Below are 24,312 nucleotides of genomic sequence, written 5' to 3' on the forward strand. Positions count from 1 at the left end.
CTCCTGCTCGCCAGCACTCTCCTGCTCGCCAGCGCTCTCCTGCTAGTCGACGATCTCCTGCTCGTCGGCTCTCTCCTGATGTTCGCCCCCCTCGCCAGCGCGCTCCTGCTCGTCAGCTCTCTTCCGAGCGTCAGCGCTCATTTGAGGACCATCGCCCTGCGGTCTCTGACCACCCTTTAGTTCCTGCTGAACTCCCTGCTCACCATCTGCTTGGTCCTGTGGCTACGCAACATCGTGCTGCGCGTGTCAAAAACACATGTTCGCCAACGCGCCAGCGATCTCCCAGTTCCTGCTCGTGAACGCGCCGCGCCACCTGTCCTTTCACATGACACGCGTCGACCTTCTGCTCGCCAGCGATCTCCAGCTCGCCAGCGATCACCTACGCGCCAGCGATTACCTCCTCGCCAGCGTTCACCTGCTTGCCAGCGCGCACAGGCGATCTTAGTATCGCCTATTCAACAGCGACAGCTAGCGCGCCAACGTTCTCCAACGCTCCTGAAGGAACATGGTTCGCCAGCTTCTAGCTCGCCATCGCGCGATCGCCCGCCTGCGCATGCTGCTCGCCATCGCTCGCCATTGCACGATCGCCCTCCTGCGCATGCTGCTTGCCATCGCTCGCCCCTGCACGATCGCCCTCCTGCGGAAGCTGATCACCATCGCACCCCATCACGCGATCGCCCACGTGCGCATGCTGCTCGCCATCACGCGATCGCCCTCCTGCGCATGCTGCTCGCCATCGCTCGCCCCTGCACGATCGCCCTCCTGCGGATGCTGATCACCATCGCACCCCATCACGCGATCATTCACCTGCGCATGCTGCTCGCCATCGCTTACCATTACGCGGTCATTCACCTGCGCATGCTGCTCACCATCGCACGCTAGTGCGTCGACATGCCACATCGCGCCATCGCCAACTTGAGCGACTGCACTCACCAGCTCGTCATCGATCGCCTGTGGATCTACATCGCCAGCGATCTTCCTCACCTACGCGGCAGCGCGTTCCCTCGCCGTTGCGCCAACGCTTGCGTTCGTCGCCTCGAACACGCGTTCATTTACCTGCCCACCCTCGCGCCCGCTCGCCTGTGCGCCCGCGCGATCATCCACCTGCGCACCCGCACGATCGCTCGCCCACGCGACCATTGTTCGCGGCGAATTCTGCAGCCGGTGGTAGCAGCAGGAACGCGTGCTCCTAGACGGCACTCGGGATCACCTCCACCCAAACACAGGTTGGTAGTGCAGGACGAGGAGAGGTTAGTACAGCATTCTTCCCCACCTTCTTTTCAGGCAGGTACCGTGGTGTCCACTCCAAAGGATCGCCCGATCCCTTTCCCTTTAGCGAGGATTTCGGACTCTGTGTCCTTGGAGCAGCAGACTTGGTTTGGTCCTCTGGCACGGGCGTTAGTGAGGGTTATGAAACCAGCACTCGCCGGCCAGGGTAACAAACCAACGGCTGTCTCTCCTACGCTGAAGAGAAAGAGAGGAGTGGACTTCGTGGTGACTTCCCCCAGGGCGAAGTTGGTTCCCAAGAGGTCGGTCGCGAAGCTCCCTTCTCCTGCACGAGTACTCTCTCCTTCTCCCGTGGACGAGGCCTTTCCGTCCTCAGGTGAGTCCAGTGGGGCGGTAGTCTTCCCCTCGGCACCAGGGGGGGAGACTTCGCTTCAGGCAGGAGAATCGTCTCGTGAGGAAGGGGCCCCTCGAACCTCGTTGTTGGGATCCTGTATCCCTCCCAGGAGGGAATCCAAGGATTCCAAGACCGTCCCTAAATCCTCTGCAAGGATTCGTCAGGAACCCACGACTACCCAGGGGAATGTCCACGTATCACCCCAGGAAGAGATTCCTGGGGCAGGAGACTTAGCTGCCAGCCCGCAGGGAGGAGAACAGCAAGAATCCGAACATGCCTTCTGGCAGGTCCTAAGCCTGATAAGGCAACTTAACAGGCTTACGGATCCAGTCATCGCCCCCCGTGAAGGCAAAGACATGATTCTGGATGAAGTGTTTGACGTTCGGAAGGCCCCTAAGACCAGTGCAACTCTGCTCTGGTCTCGGGGGCTGAAGAGTGCCAGGGCTAGGGCCAACGCTCAGCTCGCACTTCTTGCCTCCTCCAGTTGTTCCACTGCCGGGAACAAGCTCATCCCTCCTCCTCGCCTCCAGCAGAGGAGGTATTTCGAGATCCTGGGTGAGCACAACCTCGCTCTTCCTCTCCATCACTCTGTGGAGGAGCTGGCGAAGGGAGTTCCCCTTGAGAAACTCTCTGCCCGGCAGGTGTCGTTCTCGGCGGCAGAGATCCTTAACCACGATAAGTTCGCTAAGTGTGCCATGCAGGCCACTTCGTGGCTGGACTTCTGGCTAGGATCTCTGGGCATCCTATTGCGATCGGAGGACTTGTCCAAGGAGACCAATAGGAAGGCCCTAGAGACCTTCTTGCTCTCAGGCACCCGCTCCATCGAGTTTTTGGCGCACCAGGTTACCACCCTGTGGGCCAACTCGGTGTTGAAGCGTCGCGATGCTGTGTCCGAGAGATTCCATCCGAAGGTCCCCGCCGTAGATGTGTGTAGGCTCCGACATGCTTCCCTTCTGGGGGAGAGCCTGTTTGAGCCTCAAGACATGGAGCGAACGGCTGAGAGGTGGAGGAAATCCAGCACGGACTCCCTCCTCCACAGGGCCCTTACAACTCGGCCCTATAAGCCTCCAGCCCCGCCACAACAGCAGCAACAGCCTCGTAAGGCTCCCAAACAGGCACCGGCAGCTAAGAAAGTGGTGTCTAAGCCCCAGCCCTTTCCAGCCAAGGTCAAGAGGGGCGGTAAGTTCTCCAGGGGAGGCAAGACTCCTAGGGGTGGCGGCCGCGGCCGCAAGCCCTAGGGGTGGCAGTCCCCCTGCATGTCCACCTGTGGGGGGATGCCTTCAGCGTTGCGTCCGCAGGTGGCAGCAACACGGGGCCGATGCTTGGACGGTCTCTGTGATCGGCTAAGGTTATCGCGTCCCGTTCACAACATCTCAACCTCCCCTGACAGCGAATCCAGTGTCGTTGAGCTCCTATGCCACGGGATCGGCAAAGGGGCTGGCCCTTCAGGCCGAAGTCGAGACCATGCTCGAGAAGGGTGCTCTCCAGGCTTCTTCAGTTGACTCTTTCTTGTAGAGAAGGCTACTGGAGGCTGGAGACCCGTCATCGATCTCTCAGCTCTGAACAGGTTTGTCAAACAAACCCGGTTCAGCATGGAGACAGCAGACACGGTCAGACTTGCGGTGAGACCACAAGACTTCATGTGTACACTGGATCTAAAGGACGCGTACTTCCAGATCCCAATCCATCCGTCTTCCAGGAAGTACCTGAGATTTTGCCTAGACAACAAGATCTACCAGTTCAAGGTGCTGTGTTTCGGTCTCTCCACAGCTCCTCGGGTGTTCACCAGAGTGTTCACCCTGATTTCATCTTGGGCGCACAGGAACGGCATTCGTCTCCTTCGTTACCTGGACGATTGGCTGATCCTAGCAGACTCGGAGTCGACCCTTCTTCGGCACCGAGACAGGCTTCTGGATCTTTGCCAGGATCTGGGGATCGTGGTAAACCTCGAGAAGTCTTCTCTGCAGCCGTCCCAACGACTGGTTTATCTAGGCATGCTAATAGACACCAATCTCCACAAAGCCTTTCCATCAGACGACCGGATAGCAAGGCTGAGGAGGGTGGCGGAACCCATCCTCAGGCGAAAAGAACTCCCCGTCCAATCGTGGTTGCGTCTCTTAGGCCACCTATCCTCCCTGGCCCGTCTGGTTCCAAACAGCCGCCTCAGGATGAAATCCCTTCAATGGCGGCTCAAGTCCCGGTGGAATCAAGGATCCGATTCCCCGGACATTCGGATCCCAATGGGGTCTCTGGAACAGACGGACTTGCGGTGGTGGCTGGCCGACGAGAACCTGCGGAAGGGAGTGAGTCTTCTCGTCCTCCCCCCGGAATTGACTCTGTTTTCGGACGCGTCAAGAGAAGGGTGGGGGGCGCACGTTCTGAACCAGAGGGCCTCAGGCCTTTGGTCAGAATCAGAAAAGTGCCTACACATCAACCTGCTAGAATTGAAGGCCGTCTTTCTGGCTCTTCAGCAGTTCCAACGGTCCCTGGCGGGTCACTCCGTGGTGGTGATGAGCGACAACACCACGGTAGTGGCTTATATCAACAAGCAGGGAGGCACTTTTTCGCAACAGCTATCCCATCTTGCAGTAGAGACTGAGGTGGACCGAAACCCACTCGATAACACTATCAGCTCGCTTCATTCCTGGCAAGAGGAATGTGCTCGCCGACAGTCTGAGCAGGGCTTCGCAGATAGTGAGTACCGAGTGGTCTTTGGATCCTCAGATAGCCAACAAAGTCCTGACTTTGTGGGGTTCCCCGACTGTGGACTTGTTCGCGACAGCCTTGAACTTCAAGCTGCCCCTGTACTGCTCACCAGTCCTGGACCCCAAGGCACTCTGGCAAGATGCTTTCCAGCAACGGTGGGACAACATCGACGTGTACGCCTTCCCACCGTTCTGTCTGATGAGAAGGGTGCTCAACAGGACCAGACTATCAGTCAACTGTTCCATGACTCTGGTAGCTCCGCTATGGCATCACGCGGAATGGTTTCCGGACCTTCTGCAACTCCTGACGGAACTCCCAAGGGAGCTTCCTCCACGACACGAGCTTCTCAGACAACCCCACTCCGGCGTCCCTCACAGGGCCGTAGCCTCGCTTCGGCTTCACGCCTGGAGACTATCCAGCGTCTCCTCGCGGAGAGAGGCTTTTCGCAACAGGTTGCGGAGAGAATGTCAAGGCACCTGCGAAGGTCCTCTGAGGGAGTCTACCAAGCAAAGTGGAGAGTCTTTTGTGGTTGGTGTCGTGGAAGGGGTATCTCTCCACTCGATGCCACTATTCCAGCAATAGCGGACTTCCTCGTGTATCTGCGAGAAGAAATGCGCCTTTCTGTCTCGGCAGTGAAAGGCTATCGCTCAGCCTTAAGCTTGGCCTTCAGATTGAAGGGCGTGGATATTTCTTCATCGCTAGAACTCTCTTTACTCATACGTAGCTATGAGCTTACCTGCCCCCAGTCGGAAGTGAGACCCCCTCCTTGGAACGTGGTTCGAGTCCTCAGGTCTCTTAAGAGACCTCCCTTCGAGCCGTTACGCCAGGCCTCTGATCGCCACCTGTCTTGGAAGACGGCTTTCCTATTCGCCTTGGCTTCGGCCAAGCGAGTTAGTGAACTTCATGGTCTCTCGTACGACATCGCCCATTCAAGGGGATGGGGGGAGGTAACGTTCAGGTTCGTCCCTGAGTTTGTGGCCAAGACTCAGAATCCTGGAGTGCCGGATCCTCGGTTCGACTCTTTCAGGATCGCGAGTCTCCGTTCTGTAACAAACGACCCAGACCAGCTGCTACTATGTCCAGTGAGGTGTCTGAGGCACTACTTGAAGAGAACGGCTGCAGTCCGTCCTCATGTGCGAGCTTTGTTTGTGAGCACAGGCAGGACAAAGAGGAGGGTCACCAGGAACACCATCTCATTTTGGATTCGAAGGGTTATCCACCATGCCCTGAATCCTGACCCTCCTCCGTCACGTCGCCCTCGGGCCCACGATGTCAGGGGTATTGCTACATCCCTGGCCTTCAAGAGAAACTTCTCTGTGACGCAGGTACTTCAAGCTGGGGTCTGGAAGCGTCAAACGACCTTCACAGCCCACTACCTGCAAGACGTGACCCACAGGAGCCTCGATACGTGGCTGCACAACAGCTGGTCTAACCTCAGGCTCCTTTTTGGACAAGTAGCAGTAGGTTGAGGGCGTTGTTACCCGGTCTTAGTCTGCGTGAATGAAAGAGTATGTCTGACCCTTACTTCTTTCTTCATTCTCCCCTCTCTTGGGGAAGCAGCATCCTGGTCCTCGCATAGCTGACCTCAACCTCTGCAGGTAACCCATGCTTCTTTGTGCTCCTAGTATTAAGCTTAATACTGTTGCGTCTCCCATACCCTGACGAGGTGGTATGGGGAACGTCCTATCCTAGAATTCCTATCTGAAGGTCTCAAGGTCAACTTCATAGGACGAGTCACACTCTCCTCCTCACACTGCTTATGTAGGCCACTCGTTCCTAGCGATGCTAGGAACTTGTGAGGTACAGGGGCTCCCTCTCTCTAGTGCTGCTCACTGAGGGATCGTGCCCCCGGGCAAGCCGAAGTCAGTAAGGCTGGGAACTTTCCACCCTTCCTAAGGGGTAAGTCACCCTCTGTAAATAGCGTGGTTTGTATTTCGGTTACGGAACAAATGACAAATTCGAAGATAATTTGTATTTTTCCTAACCATACAAACCTTAGCTATTTACACATATGTGCCCGCCATCCCTGACCCCCAAGTCAAGTCCTACCTCTAAGTGAAGTGAAGCAAGTCACCGGTGTGTGGAGGGGGGAGGGGTAGCAAGCTACCCTTCCCCACCCCCCGCTAACTAGCGCGGGGGTAATTAACCCTCGTTAAAACTCTTGGCTCGTCATTTCAGCTGCGCTAAAAGGTAAACCCTCTGTAAATAGCTAAGGTTTGTATGGTTAGGAAAAATACAAATTATCTTCGAATTTGTCATGTTAGGTTGGTTTGTTAGGTTCTGTACCCTTTTTTACCTTTTTATATATTGTGTAAAGTGAGTATGGAACAATTCATTAAAATATACATGATAATATTACCGTAGCATTGCTACCATTAGCAATGCCTTTCTAACGTTGTTAATACTGTGTATCATTGGTAACGTTGCGTATTTTAACATTTCCAGTACGTATGTGAGTTTTGTAACCTGAGATTTCCTAGGTTTGTTAGGTTCTGTACCCTTTTCGTACTTTTTATATATTATGTAAAACTTATATTGAAAAATTATTGAAAATACGTATGGGAATATCTAGCATTACTATCGCCAGTAATGTTACCGTACCGTTGGTAACACTGTGTATCATTCGTATCGAGGCTAATTTTACCTTTCTCAGTAAATACCTGAGGTTTGTGACCTGTTAACTACTAGGTTAGGTTAGGTGGGTTTGTTAGGTTCTGTACCCTTTTTGTACTATTTATATATTGTGTAACCGGTAACATTACCTTAACAATCCGAGTCATCGTTGGTAACACTGTGTATCATTGGTAACGTTGCTAATGTTATCGTTCGGCATACATTCGTGAGTGAAGTTATCAGGTTATTACCAATTATCATGTCAGACAAATGGCTCCATTGCCTGAAAGGGACATGGCAGGTGAGACCCCATTCACTAACTCAACATAGCCTGGTGGGGGCATTTTCCCTATATAACATGTTTAGCCTCAGCGGGTAGGACCCACTGAGGACATGATGCTTGCTGAGGACAGTAGCACTTCGGACCCTTATCGTCTAACTATCGCTAATTATTCACTCGCTGGTCAATGCTTGTCTTTGGTGACCTAACTACTTAATCGTAAACCAGAAATTATAAACAAGTACAATAACTCGAGCTAAATATATTAAGTGTTCCTGATGTATTTTTAGGTAATTTGAACAATTCTAAAGACTAGCAGAAATCCATATTTTCAAGTTGTTTAAAGACACTCGAGTCGCAAGATGTTTCAACTAAAAAATTATGCAGTATTTCAAAGGCGAAACAGTTATATGATTAAACCTAAGGTTCCAAACTAACCAAACACTCACCTAAACTAACCAAACACTCCCACCTAACCTAACCTAATACTCCCACCTAACCTAACCAAACACTCCCACCTAACCTAACACTCCCCCCTAACCTAACCTAACACTCCCATCCTTACCTAACCTAACCTAACCTAACACTCCCCCTAACCTAACCTAACACTCCCGTCCTTACCTAACCTAACCTAACACTCCCGTCCTTACCTAACCAAGGGTAGGTAGGTACTCGGGAGTTTAAAAAAAATTGTCTTTCTTTTAGGTTATGTTTTGAATTATTTTGACATTCAGTGTTGTTAGTATTTTACATTTTTAAAGGTGAATGTTCTTGTCGAAGATTAAGACTAGCAGAGAACCAGGTTTTTGGTTAGGGAGATCGGAAAACAATTTAATTACAATGATATATCTTTTGGTTGATCCTCGTGGCACATGTCAAACTTCGGATTCTGATCAAGGCAAGGGTAATATGACTGATCAAGATACATAGTTGGTTTATTCAAGGTTTTCAAAGTGATATGGCATCCTGGGTTAGGTGAGGGGAATCCAATCCACGGAAGTCAAAGCCCCACTCGATCAGGTCTGGACCCAAGCCATCGGTTAGGTTATGTTATAATGTCTCCTTATATTTCTCATTTTATGTTTTTTCCAGTTTATAAAACACAGTTTCTAAGTGTGATCATTCACTAATGTTAGCCTTGCAGGAGGTCTTCTATATCTAAAACTACTAATTTCACTTGAAAGATCAGTCATTTGAAATACTAAAATGTAGGAAAATCGTGTTTTCAACTCCAGAAGACAGTGCCATCCTAAGTTAGGAATTTACCCATTTTCTGTTGGAAATGCTTGGTTAACTGAGTACAATACTAGCATACAGTACATTATATATATATATGTATATATATCTTAAACCTAATGATATAGGGTGTGAGAATGGAATGAAATAAAAAGGAAGCAAGGATACAAAGTAATCTAACCTAGCATTTCAAATCATACCCAGTTAGGTCTAAAGCCCCCATTAAACCAACTTGACCCTATAGGTTTTACTTATGGTATTAGGATTTCGTATTGCCCTCCTCAATGCAAAAACTATTGATTTCAAGGAGGGATCCAGAGCAGTCATTATCTGTTGCTTTTGTAAGTTGCATGATGGCTCCTTACTGGTCATTCATATAGAATTTCATTGCACATTGACATCAGTATTCAATATAACTTTGAGGGAAATTTACCTTTAACTATTATTTACAAAAATAAAAGGAAAACATGAATGGTTGGACTCCAAAATGCAGTTTTAGTGTACAGTACTTGCTTACCCTAGGCTTTTTCATGATATAGCATATGTTATACCAGGCTACTTGGCATTAGGCCACGAATTGGCCAACTTCAGCTCTCCATTTGTTATTCTTTGTCGGACTTCCTGACAAGGCTAGGTTCATGTTATTTACTTGTCTTACTAATGTCAGGGGGCTTTCTTGCAAGGTTTGGAAGGACACACCACCTTGAAATAACATAATTTCTATTGAGAAGGTGCAATACAAGAATGAAATGCAACGGACGGAAAATATGTTTGTCGTGGATTTCAAATGAAAATACAAGCACGTGCATGATGCCCAGAGGTGGTAAAGTGTCCTCGGGCTATTGTCACACTTAGTGATGCTGTGATTAAGTATGCATGATAACATGATAATACAATGCATAGGTAAGTACATAGTGGTTGTATTTATTTTACGTGAGACATACATACATACAGCAATAAATGAAATAGATAATACATAATTACTGCAGGTATGGATGATTTTTATATATCTACAACTAATGTTATATACTCTCAATTAATCATCTTTAAAGAATATTTGTTCCGTAACCGAAATACAAACCACGCTATTTACAGAGGGTTTACCTTTTAGCGCAGCTGAAATGACGAGCCAATAGTTTTAACGAGGGTTAATTACCCCCGCGCTAGTTAGCGGGGGGTGGAGAAGGGTAGCTTGCTACCCCTCCCCCCTCCACACACCGGTGACTTGCTTCACTTCACTTTTGGCTCGGCGGTGATCAGACGTGTCTGCTCATCGTCCTCGTGACAGCCTTTAATTTTCTGCTTTTTCTTTTCAGCGTGTGTGTTGGTTGGAAGTTGACCTTCATTATTATTTCTTTACAATGCGTACATGCCCTGGAGTTGCCGGTCGTCCTTGTGGGACTTTCATGTCGGACGTAACTACGGATCCGCACACCCTCTGCCCTCAATGTCGGGGCCGACGGTGTGACCAGGAGAACATGTGCCGTGAGTGCAGGGAGTAGTCTGCCTCCCAGTGGGAGAGGTTTGGCCGTTGGCGTAAGAAGTCCAAGAGAGACCGTTCTCCTTCGGGGTTAGCCTTGAAGGAGGAAGGTTCTCGGGACTCTTCTTCCGCCGCCCAAACTTCCTCCGAAGCTCCCCCTCGTCCGCCTCCTAAGGAGAGTCGGCCGAGTGGGAGCGCAGGCCCTTGTTCTGTTTCCCGACCTTGGGTGGGGGGAGAGGGCGTCGCCTCCCATAGCGAGGCGGTTCCCCCTCCTCCTCCGGGGGAGGTTATTGATAATGCCTTAACCAATGATGATCTTTTACAGATTTGGTCGTCCCTGGGGCTTAAGGGCTTGCCCTCCAGGGTCACTTTTATTGACCTTGTCTCGTTGGGGGCCGCTGTTAAGCAGTCGCCGGCGGTAGCAGAGGTAGACCCTCTGTCTATTGTCGACGTCGTGGTGACAGAGGCCTCCGACGTGGCTGGGCAATCCGCCGCAGGTGCTGTTGCGGATGATGGTGCTAAAGGCTCTCCTCCCCCTTCCGTACATCCTTCGAAGGGGGAAGTGAGTCCTTCGGTCTCTGCTGCTGCTCAGCTTCCTTCTGAGGGAAGTGCTTTGACGGAGACTCCCCTTCGGAGGACCGATGGTCCCGACGATCTTCCCCGAGGCCGCCTCCGCCGTAAGGCTCACCGTCCGCTACGCCGCAAGGGCCTCCCTTCCCCTTATAGGGGGACTAAGAGGCTCCTTTTTGGGTCTTCATCCTCCGGGGGGGACTCTCCTCGTCAGCCTCAACCTACAGCTCCGTCTTCCTTGAACCTCTCTGCAGACCGTTCACCATCTCCTACCAGATCTTCGCCTTCTGGAGAACTCGTCACCTGACGGGCAACGGTCCCTTCGGGGCTAAGGGATCCTTCCCTTCCTCAAGCAGTGCTAGCGCACAGGCGCTCTCCTGCTCGCCAGCGCTCTCCTGCTCGTCGGCTCTCTCCTGATGTTCGCCCTCCTCGCCAGCGCTCTCCTGCTCGTCAGCTCTCTTCTGAGCGTCAGCGCTCATTTGAGGACCATCGCCCTGCGGTCTCTGACCATCCTATAGTTCCTGCTGAGCTCCCTGCTCACCATCTGCCTGGTCCTGTAGCTACGCAACATCGTGCTGCGCGTGTGTCAAAAACACATCTTCGCCAACGCGCCAGCGATCTTCCAGTTCCTGCTCGTGAACGCGCCGCACCACCTGCCGCGCCACCTGCCGCGCCACCTGTCCTTTTACATGACACGCGTCGACCTTCTGCTCGCCAGCGATCACCTCCTTGCCAGCGTTCACCTGCTCGCCAGCGCGCACAGGCGATCTTAGTATCGCCTATTCAACAGCGACAGCCGGCGCACCAACGTTCTCCAACGCTCCTGAAGGAACATGATTCGCCAGCTACTAGCTCGCCATCACGCGATCGCCCTCCTGCGCATGCTGCTCGCCATCGCACGATCGCCCTCCTGCGCATGCTGATCACCATCGCTCCCCATCACGCGATCGCCCACCTGCGCATGCTGCTCGCCATCACACGATCGCCCTCCTGCGCATGCTGCTCGCCATCACGCGATCGCCCTCCTGCGCATGCTGATCGCCATCGCGCGATCACTCACCTGGGCATGCTGCTCGCCATTGCGCGGTCATTCACCTGCACATGCTGCTCGCCAATGCGTCGACATGCCACATCGCCAACCTGCTCTACCGCGCTCACCAGCTCATCATCGATCGCCTGTGGATCTACATCGCCAGCGGTCTTCCTCACTCACGCGGCAGCGCGTTTCCTCGCCGTCGCGCCAACGCTTGCGTTCGTCGCCTCGGACACGCGTTTATTCACCTGCCCACCCTCGCGACCGCTCGCCTGCGCGTCCGCGCGATCATTCGCCTGCGCGACCGCTCGCCTGTGCGCTCGCGCGATCATCCACTTGCGCCCTCGCGCGACCATCGTTCGCGGCGAATTCCGCAGCCGGTGGTAGCAGCAGGAACGCGTGCTCCTAGACGGCACTCGGGATCACCTCCACCCAAACACAGGTTGGTAGTGCAGGACGAGGAGAGTTTAGTACATCATTCTTCTCCACCTTCTTTTCAGGCAGGTACCGTGGTGTCCACTCCGAAGGATCGCCCGATCCCTTTCCCCTTAGCGAGGATTTCGGACTCTGTGTCCTTGGAGCAACAGGCTTGGTTTGGTCCTCTGGCACGGGCGTTAGTGAGGGTTATGAAACCACCACTCGCCGACCAGGGTAACAAACCAACGGCTGTCTCTCCTACGCTGAAGAGAAAGAGAGGAGTGGACTTCGTGGTGACTTCCCCCAGGGAGAAGTTGGTTCCCAAGAGGTCGGTCGCGAAGGTCCCTTCTCCTGCACGAGTGTTCTCTCCTTCTCCCGTGGACGAGGCCTTTCCGTCCTCAGGTGAGTCCAGTGGGGCGGTAGTCTTCCCCTCGGCACCAGGGGGGAGACCTCGCTTCATGCAGGAGAATCGTCTCATGAGGAAGGGGCCCCTCGAACCTCGTTGTTGGGATCCTGTATCCCTCCCAGGAGGGAATCCAAGGACTCCAAGACCGTCCCTAAATCCTCTGCAAGGATTCGTCAGGAACCCACGACTACCCGGGGGAATGTCCACGTGTCACCCCAGGATGAGATCCCTGGGGCAGGAGACTTAGCTGCCAGCCCGCAGGGAGAACAGCAAGAATCCGAACATGCCTTCTGGCAGGTCCTAAGCCTGATAAGGCAACTTAACGGGCTTATGGATCCAGTCATCGCCCTCCGTGAAGGCAAAGACACGATTTTGGATGAAGTGTTTGACGTTCGGAAGGCCCCTAAGACCAGTGCGGCTCTGCCCTGGCTTGGGGGCTGAGGAGTGCCAGGGCTAGGGCCAACGCTCAGCTTGCACTTCTTGCCTCCTCCAGTCGTTCCACTGCCGGGAACAAGCTCATCCCTCCTCCTCGTCTTCAGCAGAGGAGGTATTTCGAGATCCTGGGTGAGCACAACCTCGTTCTTCCTCTCCATCACTCTGTGGAGGAGCTGGCGAAGGGAGTTCCCCTTGAGAAACTCTCTGCCCGGCAGGTGTCGTTCTCGGCGGCAGAGATCCTTAGCCACGAGAAGGTCGCTAAGTGTGCCATGCAGGCCACTTCGTGGCTGGACTTTTGGCTAGGATCTCTGGGCATCCTATTGCGATTGGAGGACTTGTCCAAGGAGACCAATAGGAAGGCCCTAGAGACCTTCTTGCTCTCGGGCACCCGCTCCATTGAGTTTTTGGCGCACCAGGTTACCACCCTGTGGGCCAACTCGGTGTTGAAGCGTCGCGATGCTGTGTCCGAGAGATTCCATCCGAAGGTCCCCGCCATAGATGTGTGTAGGCTCCGACATGCTTCCCTTCAGGGGGAGAACCTGTTTGAGCCTCAAGACATGGAGCGAACGGCTGAGAGGTGGAGGAAATCCAGCACGGACTCCCTCCTCCATAGGGCCCTTACAACTCGGCCCTATAAGCCTCCAGCCCCGCCACAGCAGCAGCAACAGCCTCGTAAAGCTCCCAAACAGGCACCGGCAGCTAAGAAGGTGGTGTCTAAGCCCCAGCCCTTTCCAGCCAAGGTCAAGAGGGGCGGTAAGTCCTCCAGGGGAGGCAAGACTCCTAGGGGTGGCAGTCCCCCTGCATGTCCACCTGTGGGGGGATGCCTTCAGCGTTGCATCCGCAGGTGGTAGCAACACGGGGCCGATGCTTGGACGGTCTCAGTGATCGGCCAAGGCTATCGCGTCCCGTTCACAACATCTCAACCTCCCCTGACAGCGAATCCAGTGTCGTTGAGCTCCTATGCCACGGGATCGGCAAAGGGGCTGGCCCTTCAGGCCGAAGTCGAGACCATGCTCGAGAAGGGTGCTCTCCAGGAGGTCGTGGACGGCTCCCCAGGCTTCTTCAGTCGACTCTTTCTTGTAGAGAAGGCTACTGGAGGCTGGAGACCCGTCATCGATCTCTCAGCTCTGAACAGGTTTGTCAAACAAACCCGGTTCAGCATGGAGACAGCAGACACGGTCAGACTTGCGGTGAGACCACAAGACTTCATGTGCACACTGGATCTAAAGGACGCGTACTTCCAGATCCCAATCCATCCGTCTTCCAGGAAGTACCTGAGATTTTGCCTAGACAACAAGATCTACCAGTTCAAGGTGCTGTGTTTCGGTCTCTCCACAGCTCCTCAGGTGTTCACCAGAGTGTTCACCCTGATTTCATCTTGGGCGCACAGGAACGGCATTCGTCTCCTTCGTTACCTGGACGATTGGCTGATCCTAGCAGACTCGGAGTCGACCCTTCTTCGGCACCGAGACAGGCTTCTGGATCTTTGCCAGGATCTGGGGATCGTGGTAAACCTCGAGAAGTCCTCTCTGCAGCCGTCCCAACGACTGGTTTATCTAGGCATGCTAATAGACACCAATCTCCACAAAGCCTTTCCATCAGACGACCGGATAGCAAGACTGAGGAGGGTGGCGGAACCCTTCCTCAGGCGAAAAGAACTCCCCGCCCAATCGTGGTTGCGTCTCTTAGGCCACCTATCCTCCCTGGCCCGTCTAGTTCCAAACAGCCGCCTCAGGATGAGATCCCTTCAATGGCGGCTCAAGTCCCGGTGAAATCAAGGATCCGATTCCCCGGACATTTTGATCCCAATGGGGTCTCTGGAACAGACGGACTTGCGGTGGTGGCTGGTCGACGAGAACCTGCGGAAGGGAGTGAGTCTTCTCGTCCTCCCCCCGGAATTGACTCTGTTTTCGGACGCGTCAAAAGAAGGGTGGGGGGCGCACATTCTGAACCAGAGGGCCTCAGGCCTTTGGTCAGAATCAGAAAAGTGCCTACACATCAACCTGCTAGAATTGAAGGCCGTCTTTCTGGCTCTTCAGCAGTTCCAACGGTCCCTGGCGGGTCACTCCGTGGTGGTGATGAGCGACAACACCACGGTAGTGGCTTATATCAACAAGCAGGGAGGCACTTTTTCGCAACAGCTATCCCATCTTGCAGTAGAGACTCTGAGGTGGACCGAAACCCACTCGATAACACTATCAGCTCGCTTCATTCCTGGCAAGAGGAATGTGCTCGCCGACAGTCTGAGCAGGGCTTCGCAGATAGTGAGTACCGAGTGGTCTTTGGATCCTCAGATAGCCAACAAAGTCCTGACTTTGTGGGGTTCCCCGACTGTGGACTTGTTCGCGACAGCCTTGAACTTCAAGCTGCCCCTGTACTGCTCCCCAGTCCTGGACCCCAAGGCACTCTGGCAAGATGCTTTCCAGCAACGGTGGGACAACATCGACGTGTACGCCTTCCCACCGTTCTGTCTGATGAGAAGGGTGCTCAACAGGACCAGACTATCAGTCAACTGTTCGATGACTCTGGTAGCTCCACTATGGCATCACGCGGAATGGTTTCCGGACTTTCTGCAGCTCCTGACGGAACTCCCGAGTGAGCTTCCTCCACGACACGAGCTTCTCAGACAACCCCACTCCTGCGTCCCTCACAGGGCCGTAGCCTCGCTTCGGCTTCATGCCTGGAGACTATCCAGCGTCTCCTCGCGGAGAGAGGCTTTTCGCAACAGGTTGCGGAGAGAATGTCTCGGCACTGCGAAGGTCCTCTGAGGGAGTCTACCAAGCAAAGTGGAGAGTCTTTTGTGGTTGGTGTCGTGGAAGGGGTATCTCTCCACTCGATGCCACTATTCCAGCAATAGCGGACTTCCTCGTGTATCTGCGGGAAGAAATGCGCCTTTCTGTCTCGGCAGTGAAAGGCTATCGCTCAGCCTTAAGCTTGGCCTTCAGATTGAAGGGCGTGGATATTTCTTCATCGCTAGAACTCTCTTTACTCATACGTAGCTATGAGCTTACCTGCCCCCAGTCGGAAGTGAGACCCCCTCCTTGGAACGTGGTTCGAGTCCTCAGGTCTCTTAAGAGACCTCCCTTCGAGCCATTACGCCAGGCCTCCGATCGCCACCTGTCTTGGAAGACGGCTTTCCTACTCGCCTTGGCTTCGGCCAAGCGAGTTAGTGAACTTCATGGTCTCTCGTACGACATCGCCCATTCAAGGGGATGGGGGGAGGTAACGTTCAGGTTCGTCCCTGAGTTTGTTGCCAAGACTCAGAATCCTGGAGTGCCGGATCCTCGGTTCGACTCTTTCAGGCTCGCGAGTCTCCGTTCTGTAACAAGCGACCCAGACCAGCTGCTATTATGTCCAGTGAGGTGTCTGAGGCACTACTTGAAGAGAACGGCTGTAGTCCGTCCTCATGTGCGAGCTTTGTTTGTGAGCACAGGCAGGACTAAGAGGAGGGTCACCAGGAACACCATCTCAGCTTGGATTCGAAGGGTTATCCACCATGCCCTGAATCCTGACCCTCCTCCGTCACGTCGCCCTCGGGCCCACGATGTCAGGGGTATTGCTACATCCCTGGCCTTCAAGAGAAACTTCTCTGTGACGCAGGTACTTCAAGCCGGGGTCTGGAAGCGTCAAACGACCTTCACAGCCCACTACCTGCAAGACGTGACCCACAGGAGCCTCAATACGTTTTCTATCGGCCCTGTGGTGGCTGCACAACAGCTGGTCTAACCTCAGGCTCCTTTTTGGACAAGTAGCAGTAGGTTGAGGGCGTTGTTACCCGGTTTTAGTCTGCGTGAATGAAAGAGTATGTCTGACCCTTACTTCTTTCTTCATTCTCCCCTCTCTTGGGGAAGCAGCATCCTGGTCCTCGCATAGCTGACCTCGACCTCTGCAGGTAACCCATGCTTTTTTGTGCTCCTAGTATTAAGCTTAATACTGTTGGATCTCCCATACCCTGACGAGGTGGTATTGGGAACGTCCTATCCTAGAATTCTTATCTGAAGGTCTCAAGGTCAACTTCATAGGACGAGTCACACTCTCCTCCTCACACTGCTTATGTAGGCCACTCGTTCCTAGCGATGCTAGGAACTTGTAAGGTACAGGGGCTCCCTCTCTCTAGTGCTGCTCACTGAGGGATCGAGCCCCCGGGCAAGCCGAAGTCAGTAAGGCTGGGGACTTTCCACCCTTCCTAAGGGGTAAGTCACCCTCTGTAAATAGCGTGGTTTGTATTTCGGTTACGGAACAAATGACAAATTCGAAGTTAATTTGTATTTTTCCTAACCATACAAACCTTAGCTATTTACACATATGTGCCCGCCATCCCTGACCCCCAAGTCAAGTCCTACCTCTAAGTGAAGTGAAGCAAGTCACCGGTGTGTGGAGGGGGGAGGGGTAGCAAGCTACCCTTCCCCTCCCCCCGCTAACTAGCGCAGGGGTAATTAACCCTCGTTAAAAGTATTGGCTCGTCATTTCAGCTGCGCTAAAAGGTAAACCCTCTGTAAATAGTTAAGGTTTGTATGGTTAGGAAAAATACAAATTATCTTCGAATTTGTCATTAGTTGTTGTCTTGAAAAGCCTCATCACTTTAGCTATTCGCCGTCATAATATTCAGGCATAAGCCGTTTGTGATGTGATATTTGATAGCCTACAGCAAATTTCCAGGCTTATGTACAAAACCTTATTCATTATGATCACTTTTAACTGTCACATTCAAACTAGTAGCAGTACTTGCTGGCTATGACCCAGCTGTGACACTTATGATAGTATTCATAATATAAGGAGTTAGTACAGCTATGAAATATTAATACTATAAATAAGCCTGGATATTTTTATTTTATTCCATGTATTGGGCTGTAAATAACTAATGCCATTTGGTTCACATTGAAAAATTAAATTATCTTTAAGCATCAGATGCTAGCAGTAGAAATATAGGTAAAAATTTAAAATACTGTTCAAGACTTTGGTGTCTAAAATACCTGCAGTGCTGATGTATTATTGTTGATCAGGCACAACACATGTTCAAGTGCACCACCTGGACTCAAACGCTACTATTGTTTGTGCATGATGGAGGCCAACCGTCACACAATACAGAGTTTGGTTCTTCTGCTCACCTGCTCCTTGGCACATGCTTGGTAGCTCTCTGGACAATGGTTCAGATTGCTTGCTGTCTGTTCTAGTGTTTTTGGGCTTAGGGTTTTATGTACAGCGCCTTCATGTCCTGAGAGTGTTTTATTGTTATCCTGCAGATAGTCCAAGCTGGACTTGTGTTAGTGTTCTCTCACCTTTGGGTAGGATTTGTTTTGTTTAAAAGTCGTGTTTTGGTCTAAGGATCCTTTGCTTTCATGCTACATGCAAGCTGAGTAGGAGTTCTGACCTCCTGTGATGGTGTTCATTTTAGACACTGCTTCCTTATTGTTCCCTTTGTTGCTCCCGTTGCTGCTTAGATCCATGCTTCAGTAGTGGGCTTCCCTTCTGTTGTTCCTGACTCACAGGCATGTTTTAGCTCCTCCTATGACTATGCCCTCTGCAAAAAAGATGAATAAAGGGAGAATAGAAATAGGCCCTCTAAGAATTGAAGGACGGCTAACGAATGAAAAAAAGGAAATATGCAACATATTAGCAGAAAAATATAAGAGTGAGTTCACGCCAAGAATTGCGAATGAGAATAATGAAACAGAAATGAGAGAAGAAAATGTTGAATATGTAACGGATATAGATATTAATGAAGCAGATATTGTCAAGGCTATAAACGAAATTAAAAATGGATCGGCAGCCGGACCAGATGGAGTTCCAGCGATTTTGTTAAAAAAACTGCAAACACTATCGCGAAGCCGCTTGCAATACTGCTAAGACAAAGTGTAGATATGAGCGAGATATATGTTAAACATAAATTAGCTTATATAACCCCTATCTTCAAAAGTGGATCAAGACTAGAGGCAAGCAATTAGAGACCTGTTAGTCTAACATCACATATTATGAAAGTGTATGAGAGGGTAATAAAAAAGAAAATAATGGATCATTTGGTTAAAAATAATCTGTTTAATATTGGTCAACACGGTTTTGTGCCTGGAAAAAGTACACAAACCCAACTGATAGCACACTAAGAAAACATATACAAAAATATGATAAGTGAAAAAGACACAGATGTGATCTATCTAGATTTTGCAAAAGCCTTTGACAAGGTAGACCACAATATATTAGAGAAAAAAATGAGAAAGCATGATATTGTGGGAAAGATAGGAAAATGGGTAAAAGAATTCCTGCAAAACAGAAAACAGATAGTGGTTGCAAATGACGAGAAATCGGATGAAGCTCAGGTAATATCTGGCCTGCCACAAGGTACGGTTTTAGCTGCACTGCTGTTTGTTATTATGATCTCAGACATAGACTGCGATGTTGAAAACTCTGTAGTGAGAAGTTTCGCCGATGACACAAGAATAAGTAGAGAAATTACTTGTGATGAAGATAGGAACTCACTACAAAGAGATCTAAACAAAATATATGAATGGGCGGAGATAAATAGGATGGTATTTAACTCCGATAAATTCGAATCAATAAATTATGGAAACAGAGAAGGAATGGTATATGCATACAAGGGACCTAATAACGAGACAATCACAAACAAGGAAGCAATTAAAGACCTTGGTGTAATGTTAAATAGGAATATGTTATGCAACGACCAAATAGCAACACTGTTGGCTAAATGTAAAGCAAAAATGGGAATGTTATTCAGACACTTTAAAACAAGAAAAGCTGAACACATGATTATGCTTTACAAAACTTATGTACGTAGTACACTCGAATACTGCAATGTGATATGGTACCCACACTACCAAAAGGATATTGTGCAAATAGAGAGTGTACAAAGGTCCTATACTGCTAGAATAGAAGAAGTTAAGGACCTTGACTACTGGGAAAGACTGCAAATTTTAAAACTATACAGTCTAGAAAGGAGAAAAGAACGCTACATGATAATACAAGCATGGAAGCAAATAGAAGGAATTACTGAAAACATCATGGAGCTAAAAATATCAGAAAGAGCAAGCCGAGGTAGATTAATAGTGCCAAAAAATATACCAGTAAAACTAAGGAAGGCGCACAGGACATTAATCCACTACGCACCAGCATCGATAATGCAGCGACTATTTAATGTGCTGCCTCCTCATCTAAGAAACATATCAGGAGTGAGCGTAGATGTGTTTAAGAATAAGCTCGATAAATACCTAAGATGCATCCCAGACCATCCAAGACTGGAAGATGCAAAATACACCGGAAGATGCATTAGCAACTCTCTGGTGGATATACGAGGTGCCTCACACTTAGGGACCTGGGGGAACCCAAACAAAAAATAAGGCAATAAGGAGTGACATGGTAAGAGCGCAAAAAAAAAATAAAATAAAAAAATAAAGTACAAATGTCCTTCCATGATCTTGTCTTTCTAGTCTTTGACCTCATCTTCCTCCACCTCCTTACCTATCTCATCATGGTTGTGAGGCCATGGGAAAGGTAAAAAGTGTTGTCAGAAGTCTTTTTACTTCAGGAATACACAGTCACCCCTTAAAATGGGTGACGGGACATTGTTCCCATTCACAGTAAAGAGTTCCATGAGGTGGGTAAGTAATATAGGTCCTAATCCACCTTATTTTTCCATTTCTATACTTAGTAAGGCAATTTTAACTAAAGTATTATCAAGGTAACTGAAATTAGTGTACTGTATATTTATGAAAGGATCTGAAAAGTTTTCTATGTCTCCATAAGTAAAGTCTTGTCTTAAGATCACCTTTATGCTCACATTATTTTGCATTTACTTTTTAGAGTAAAAGATATAAATTTTTGGTTTGTCCTCAGGGTGTACTTTTAGATTACTTTTTTGTTCTTTCATCAAGTTATGACTTTATTCTACCATGAAATATGCTAATTTCTTTATGTCCACCAACAGGAATATTCAGAAGATAGTAACAGCGAGCCAGATGTTGATTTAGAAAACCAGTACTATAACAGCAAAGCCCTTAAAGAAGATGATCCAAGAACAGCTCTTACGTCATTCCAGCGGGTTTTAGACCTCGAAGCCGGGGATAAGGGAGAATGGGGTTTCAAAGCACTTAAACAAATGATCAAAATAAATTTCAGATTGGTAAGTAGCAAATTGAAGGGAAATTGTAGATGTTCAAGAAATATGCATTGTCTGATAATGGTGAAGTAGTTATTCACAATGAATAATGCTTTAAAACATTCTTTACTATGTGTATCGCTCCATGATAGAATTTTACAAACCCTCATGTACTTCTTCCACCCCTGTCTCTTTGTAACCCCAGCCCATAGTTTATTCCTGTTTTCCTTATATGCTCCTCTTTCTTTCATTCTTCTTATGATAATGATTAGTCCTAATTTCTTTGCAGTCATATTCTCACTCCCTCTTCACCAACCTACCGCAATCATAAGTTTGATCAACTATCCAGCCTCGGCCTCAATCAGGCAGCTTGATCTTATCTGTGCTCTGTACTATCACACGATCTAGCAACTCTTCCTAAACATTTCCCTTTTCTTAAATTTACCTATAAAAAAAATTTCTTAAGAAACTGTATATCTAACAGCCAAGTCTTTCTCCAAACACAATTCTACAAGAGAATGCTTTCTCTTTTAATTTCATTCCTCTTCATTCCTGGACCAATTGCACTCACTATCAGAAGTTGTACTTCTGCCATACTCTCTCTTACCCATAGTCTTTGAACTCTCACATTTACAATGTCACCCATCCTATTTAGTTCTTAGTGTCACTACAAGGATAACTCTCTCCTCAGCTCTGCACCATTCAGTTACCTTCACTTTTTGTCCATCCCATTCCAGTTGTACGCTCTTACCTTTCACTTTTGTTTCATTAAATGCTTTCTCTCCCTAGAAAGATCAGCCATCGTACATTTCTTCTTAGCACCACATCTACACACATTCAAAACCCTAATATGTTGTTTAAATATGTACCTGAAAACATGCCAATTCTGTTAACCTTAGAGAGACAATAGATTGAATAATTTGTTCCTACACGAGTACGAACCTTTGTGCTTTATTATTATTATTAATATTTGCTAAGCTACATCCCTAGTTGGAAAAGCAGAATGGTATAAACTAGAGGGGTTCAACAGGAAAAACAGCCCATTGAGGAAAGGAAATAAGGAAACTACAAAAAAAAAAAATAATTAAAATACTGTAGAATATGTCAAGAAGAGCAACAATATTTAAATAAATCTTTCATATATAAACTATAAAACTTTAAAAATCAAAAGGAAGAAACACAAGATAGAATAGTGTGCCTGAGTGTACCCTCAAGCTAGAGAACTCTACCCCAAGACAGTGAAAGACCATGGTACAGAAGCTATGGCGCTATCCAAGACTAGAGAACAATGGTTTGATTTTGGAGTGTCCTTCTCCTAGAAGAGCTGCTCACCATTGCTAAGGAGTCTCCTCTATCCTTACCAAGAGGAAAGTGACCACTGAACAATTACAGTACAGTAGTTAACCTTTTGAGCAAGGAAGAATATTTTGGTAATCTCAGTGTTGTCAGGTGTATGAGGACAGAGGAGAATTTACAAAGAATAGGCCAGACTATTCAGCGTATGTGTAGGCAAAAGGAAAATTAGCCGTAACCAGAGAGAATGGTCCAATGTAGTACAGTCTGGCTAGTCCAAGGATCCAATAACACTAGCGGTAGTATCTCAACAGGTAGCTGGTGCAAATAGAATGTCAGCAAAGCTAGAAACTCTGCTGTTAATATATATAACGAGGTGTTTGTATTTACTATCTGGTGGGAGGGAACTGCTGCCTCCATGCCAGCTCATTGAGTAGTCACTTTTAGTATGGCCGTATTCCCGGTGTGACAAACTTGGCTATACTACAAGGTATTTACACTTTTTTTTTTTCTTGTAGATTGTTGTGGGACTGTCAGAGTGGAATGGTCCTGCCCAGGCATACAGTATTGGGTTTCAAATGAAGCTCTAATGAGCAAGAGCTCTGTGAATCCCCATTCATTGTGCCCTTTTTGCAGGGGTCATGATTGTTTGCTGTGATCACGCAGTATGGCAAGAGGAGGAAGAAGAAGGCACAACAAGATTCCTTGCCTTTAGTGTCTTCCTTGAAGGTGAAGAAATCTGCTAAACCTTTCTTCTCATCCTGGTACTCAAGCATCCGAACCTTCTGTAGTTGGGTGACAAAGAATGACGAGGACTCAGATTTAGCTTTTGGACAAGCTCAGACTGCGGCAGGCCTTCTACTTCCCCCAGAGAAATAGGTAGTCCCCGCTCCTTCAAGCCATAGCTACATCTAAGAGGCTGTGGCCTTCCTTTGGGCTTGAGGTTATTCTCTCAATGGAGAAGCTCCTACAAGCCTTAGCTACATCTAAGACTAGGTCTCCCTTCGTGCTCTGCTTTCCTTGCTGCCCCTGCAGAGGAAGCTACCGATACGACCTTCTCGGTCCAAATCAAGACTCCGGAAGTTGCAGTTTATCACTGATCCTCGCCTTCCACATCACTGCCATCCCCTATTAAGGAATCACTTCGGGTAAGGAAAAGAATGCCAATGGCCTCCCTCTCCACCCAGCCCAATTCTTTCGATCTTGTCTTCTGCGGTTGAGTCCCATGGTACCCACCCTCTTAAGGTGAAGAAGAGTGAATGCCAGCAGAGTTCCCTCAGTGGTTTAACCTGTTTATTGAGGAAACTTACTCTAATCCTTCGAAGACTTCCATCAAAGAGGATGGCAAAGATCATCCTATCTTCACGAGACATCGTGCTTATTCACCTGTTAAGAGCACAATCATCTGATCCTGACAGTAAGTGTGTACAGGCTAAATTTTTGACATGCACTCATCTGAGCCTGCTCTCATATACAGTATACACTTGCACACGCTCACCATTTTGAGGGCTCGGCCTTTTTACTCTAAACACTGAACAACATTTGGCGCATGCTCACTATTGTGTGCGTTTGCTCATATTTTGGCATGTGTGCTCCCCAGTGAGCATGCAGTCATCTGAACTTTACCAATCACCTCTTTACCCATGTGCTTGCTTTCCAGTTAGCTAAGACTCGTCTGGTAATGAAATTTTCCCCGTTCATGTGCGCACAGGCTGTCCTGGTAGAGCGTAATCATTGGAACAGGATTGCTACCTGTTGGCACACAATCTCCTGATTGCACTTGCTCTTCTGTTTCTCCACGGTCTCCAATCTCCTGTTCATGAGTGCCCCTCTGTTAGCGTGCTCTCCTGAGAGAAGATACTCACTTAAGTCTGAACTTAATATTGTTAACTTTCTCTTTACTGTTAACAAAACATTCGCCTGTTTTCTCACTTACTCTCCTGTTGACGAAATCTCACCAATTCCTGAGATTGCTGTTATTTGCTTGTGCCCAACTCCTAGTGTGCAATCTCCAACTAGCGAACACTACTCTAGAAAGGAATCAACTGTTCATGTGCACTCCAGTTTGCACACACGCTCCCCTGTTAGCGCACAACGTTCACCAGATAGATGCCC

The 24,312-nt window shown here is 49.2% G+C and overlaps 1 protein-coding gene across 1 annotated transcript in view; it reads left to right on the forward strand.

The window, feature by feature from the left end:
- LOC137642786 (COP9 signalosome complex subunit 2) overlaps positions 1-24,312 on the forward strand; it is a 66,731-nt gene that overhangs the window by 5,514 nt on the left and 36,905 nt on the right. The window contains exon 2 of the mRNA XM_068375639.1: positions 20,734-20,928. Within this exon, the coding sequence (XP_068231740.1) occupies positions 20,734-20,928 (195 nt within the window). The remainder of the gene's footprint in view (positions 1-20,733; positions 20,929-24,312) is intronic.

Source organism: Palaemon carinicauda, chromosome 6 (genome assembly GCF_036898095.1).
Source record: "Palaemon carinicauda isolate YSFRI2023 chromosome 6, ASM3689809v2, whole genome shotgun sequence".
Taxonomy (NCBI): domain Eukaryota; kingdom Metazoa; phylum Arthropoda; class Malacostraca; order Decapoda; family Palaemonidae; genus Palaemon; species Palaemon carinicauda.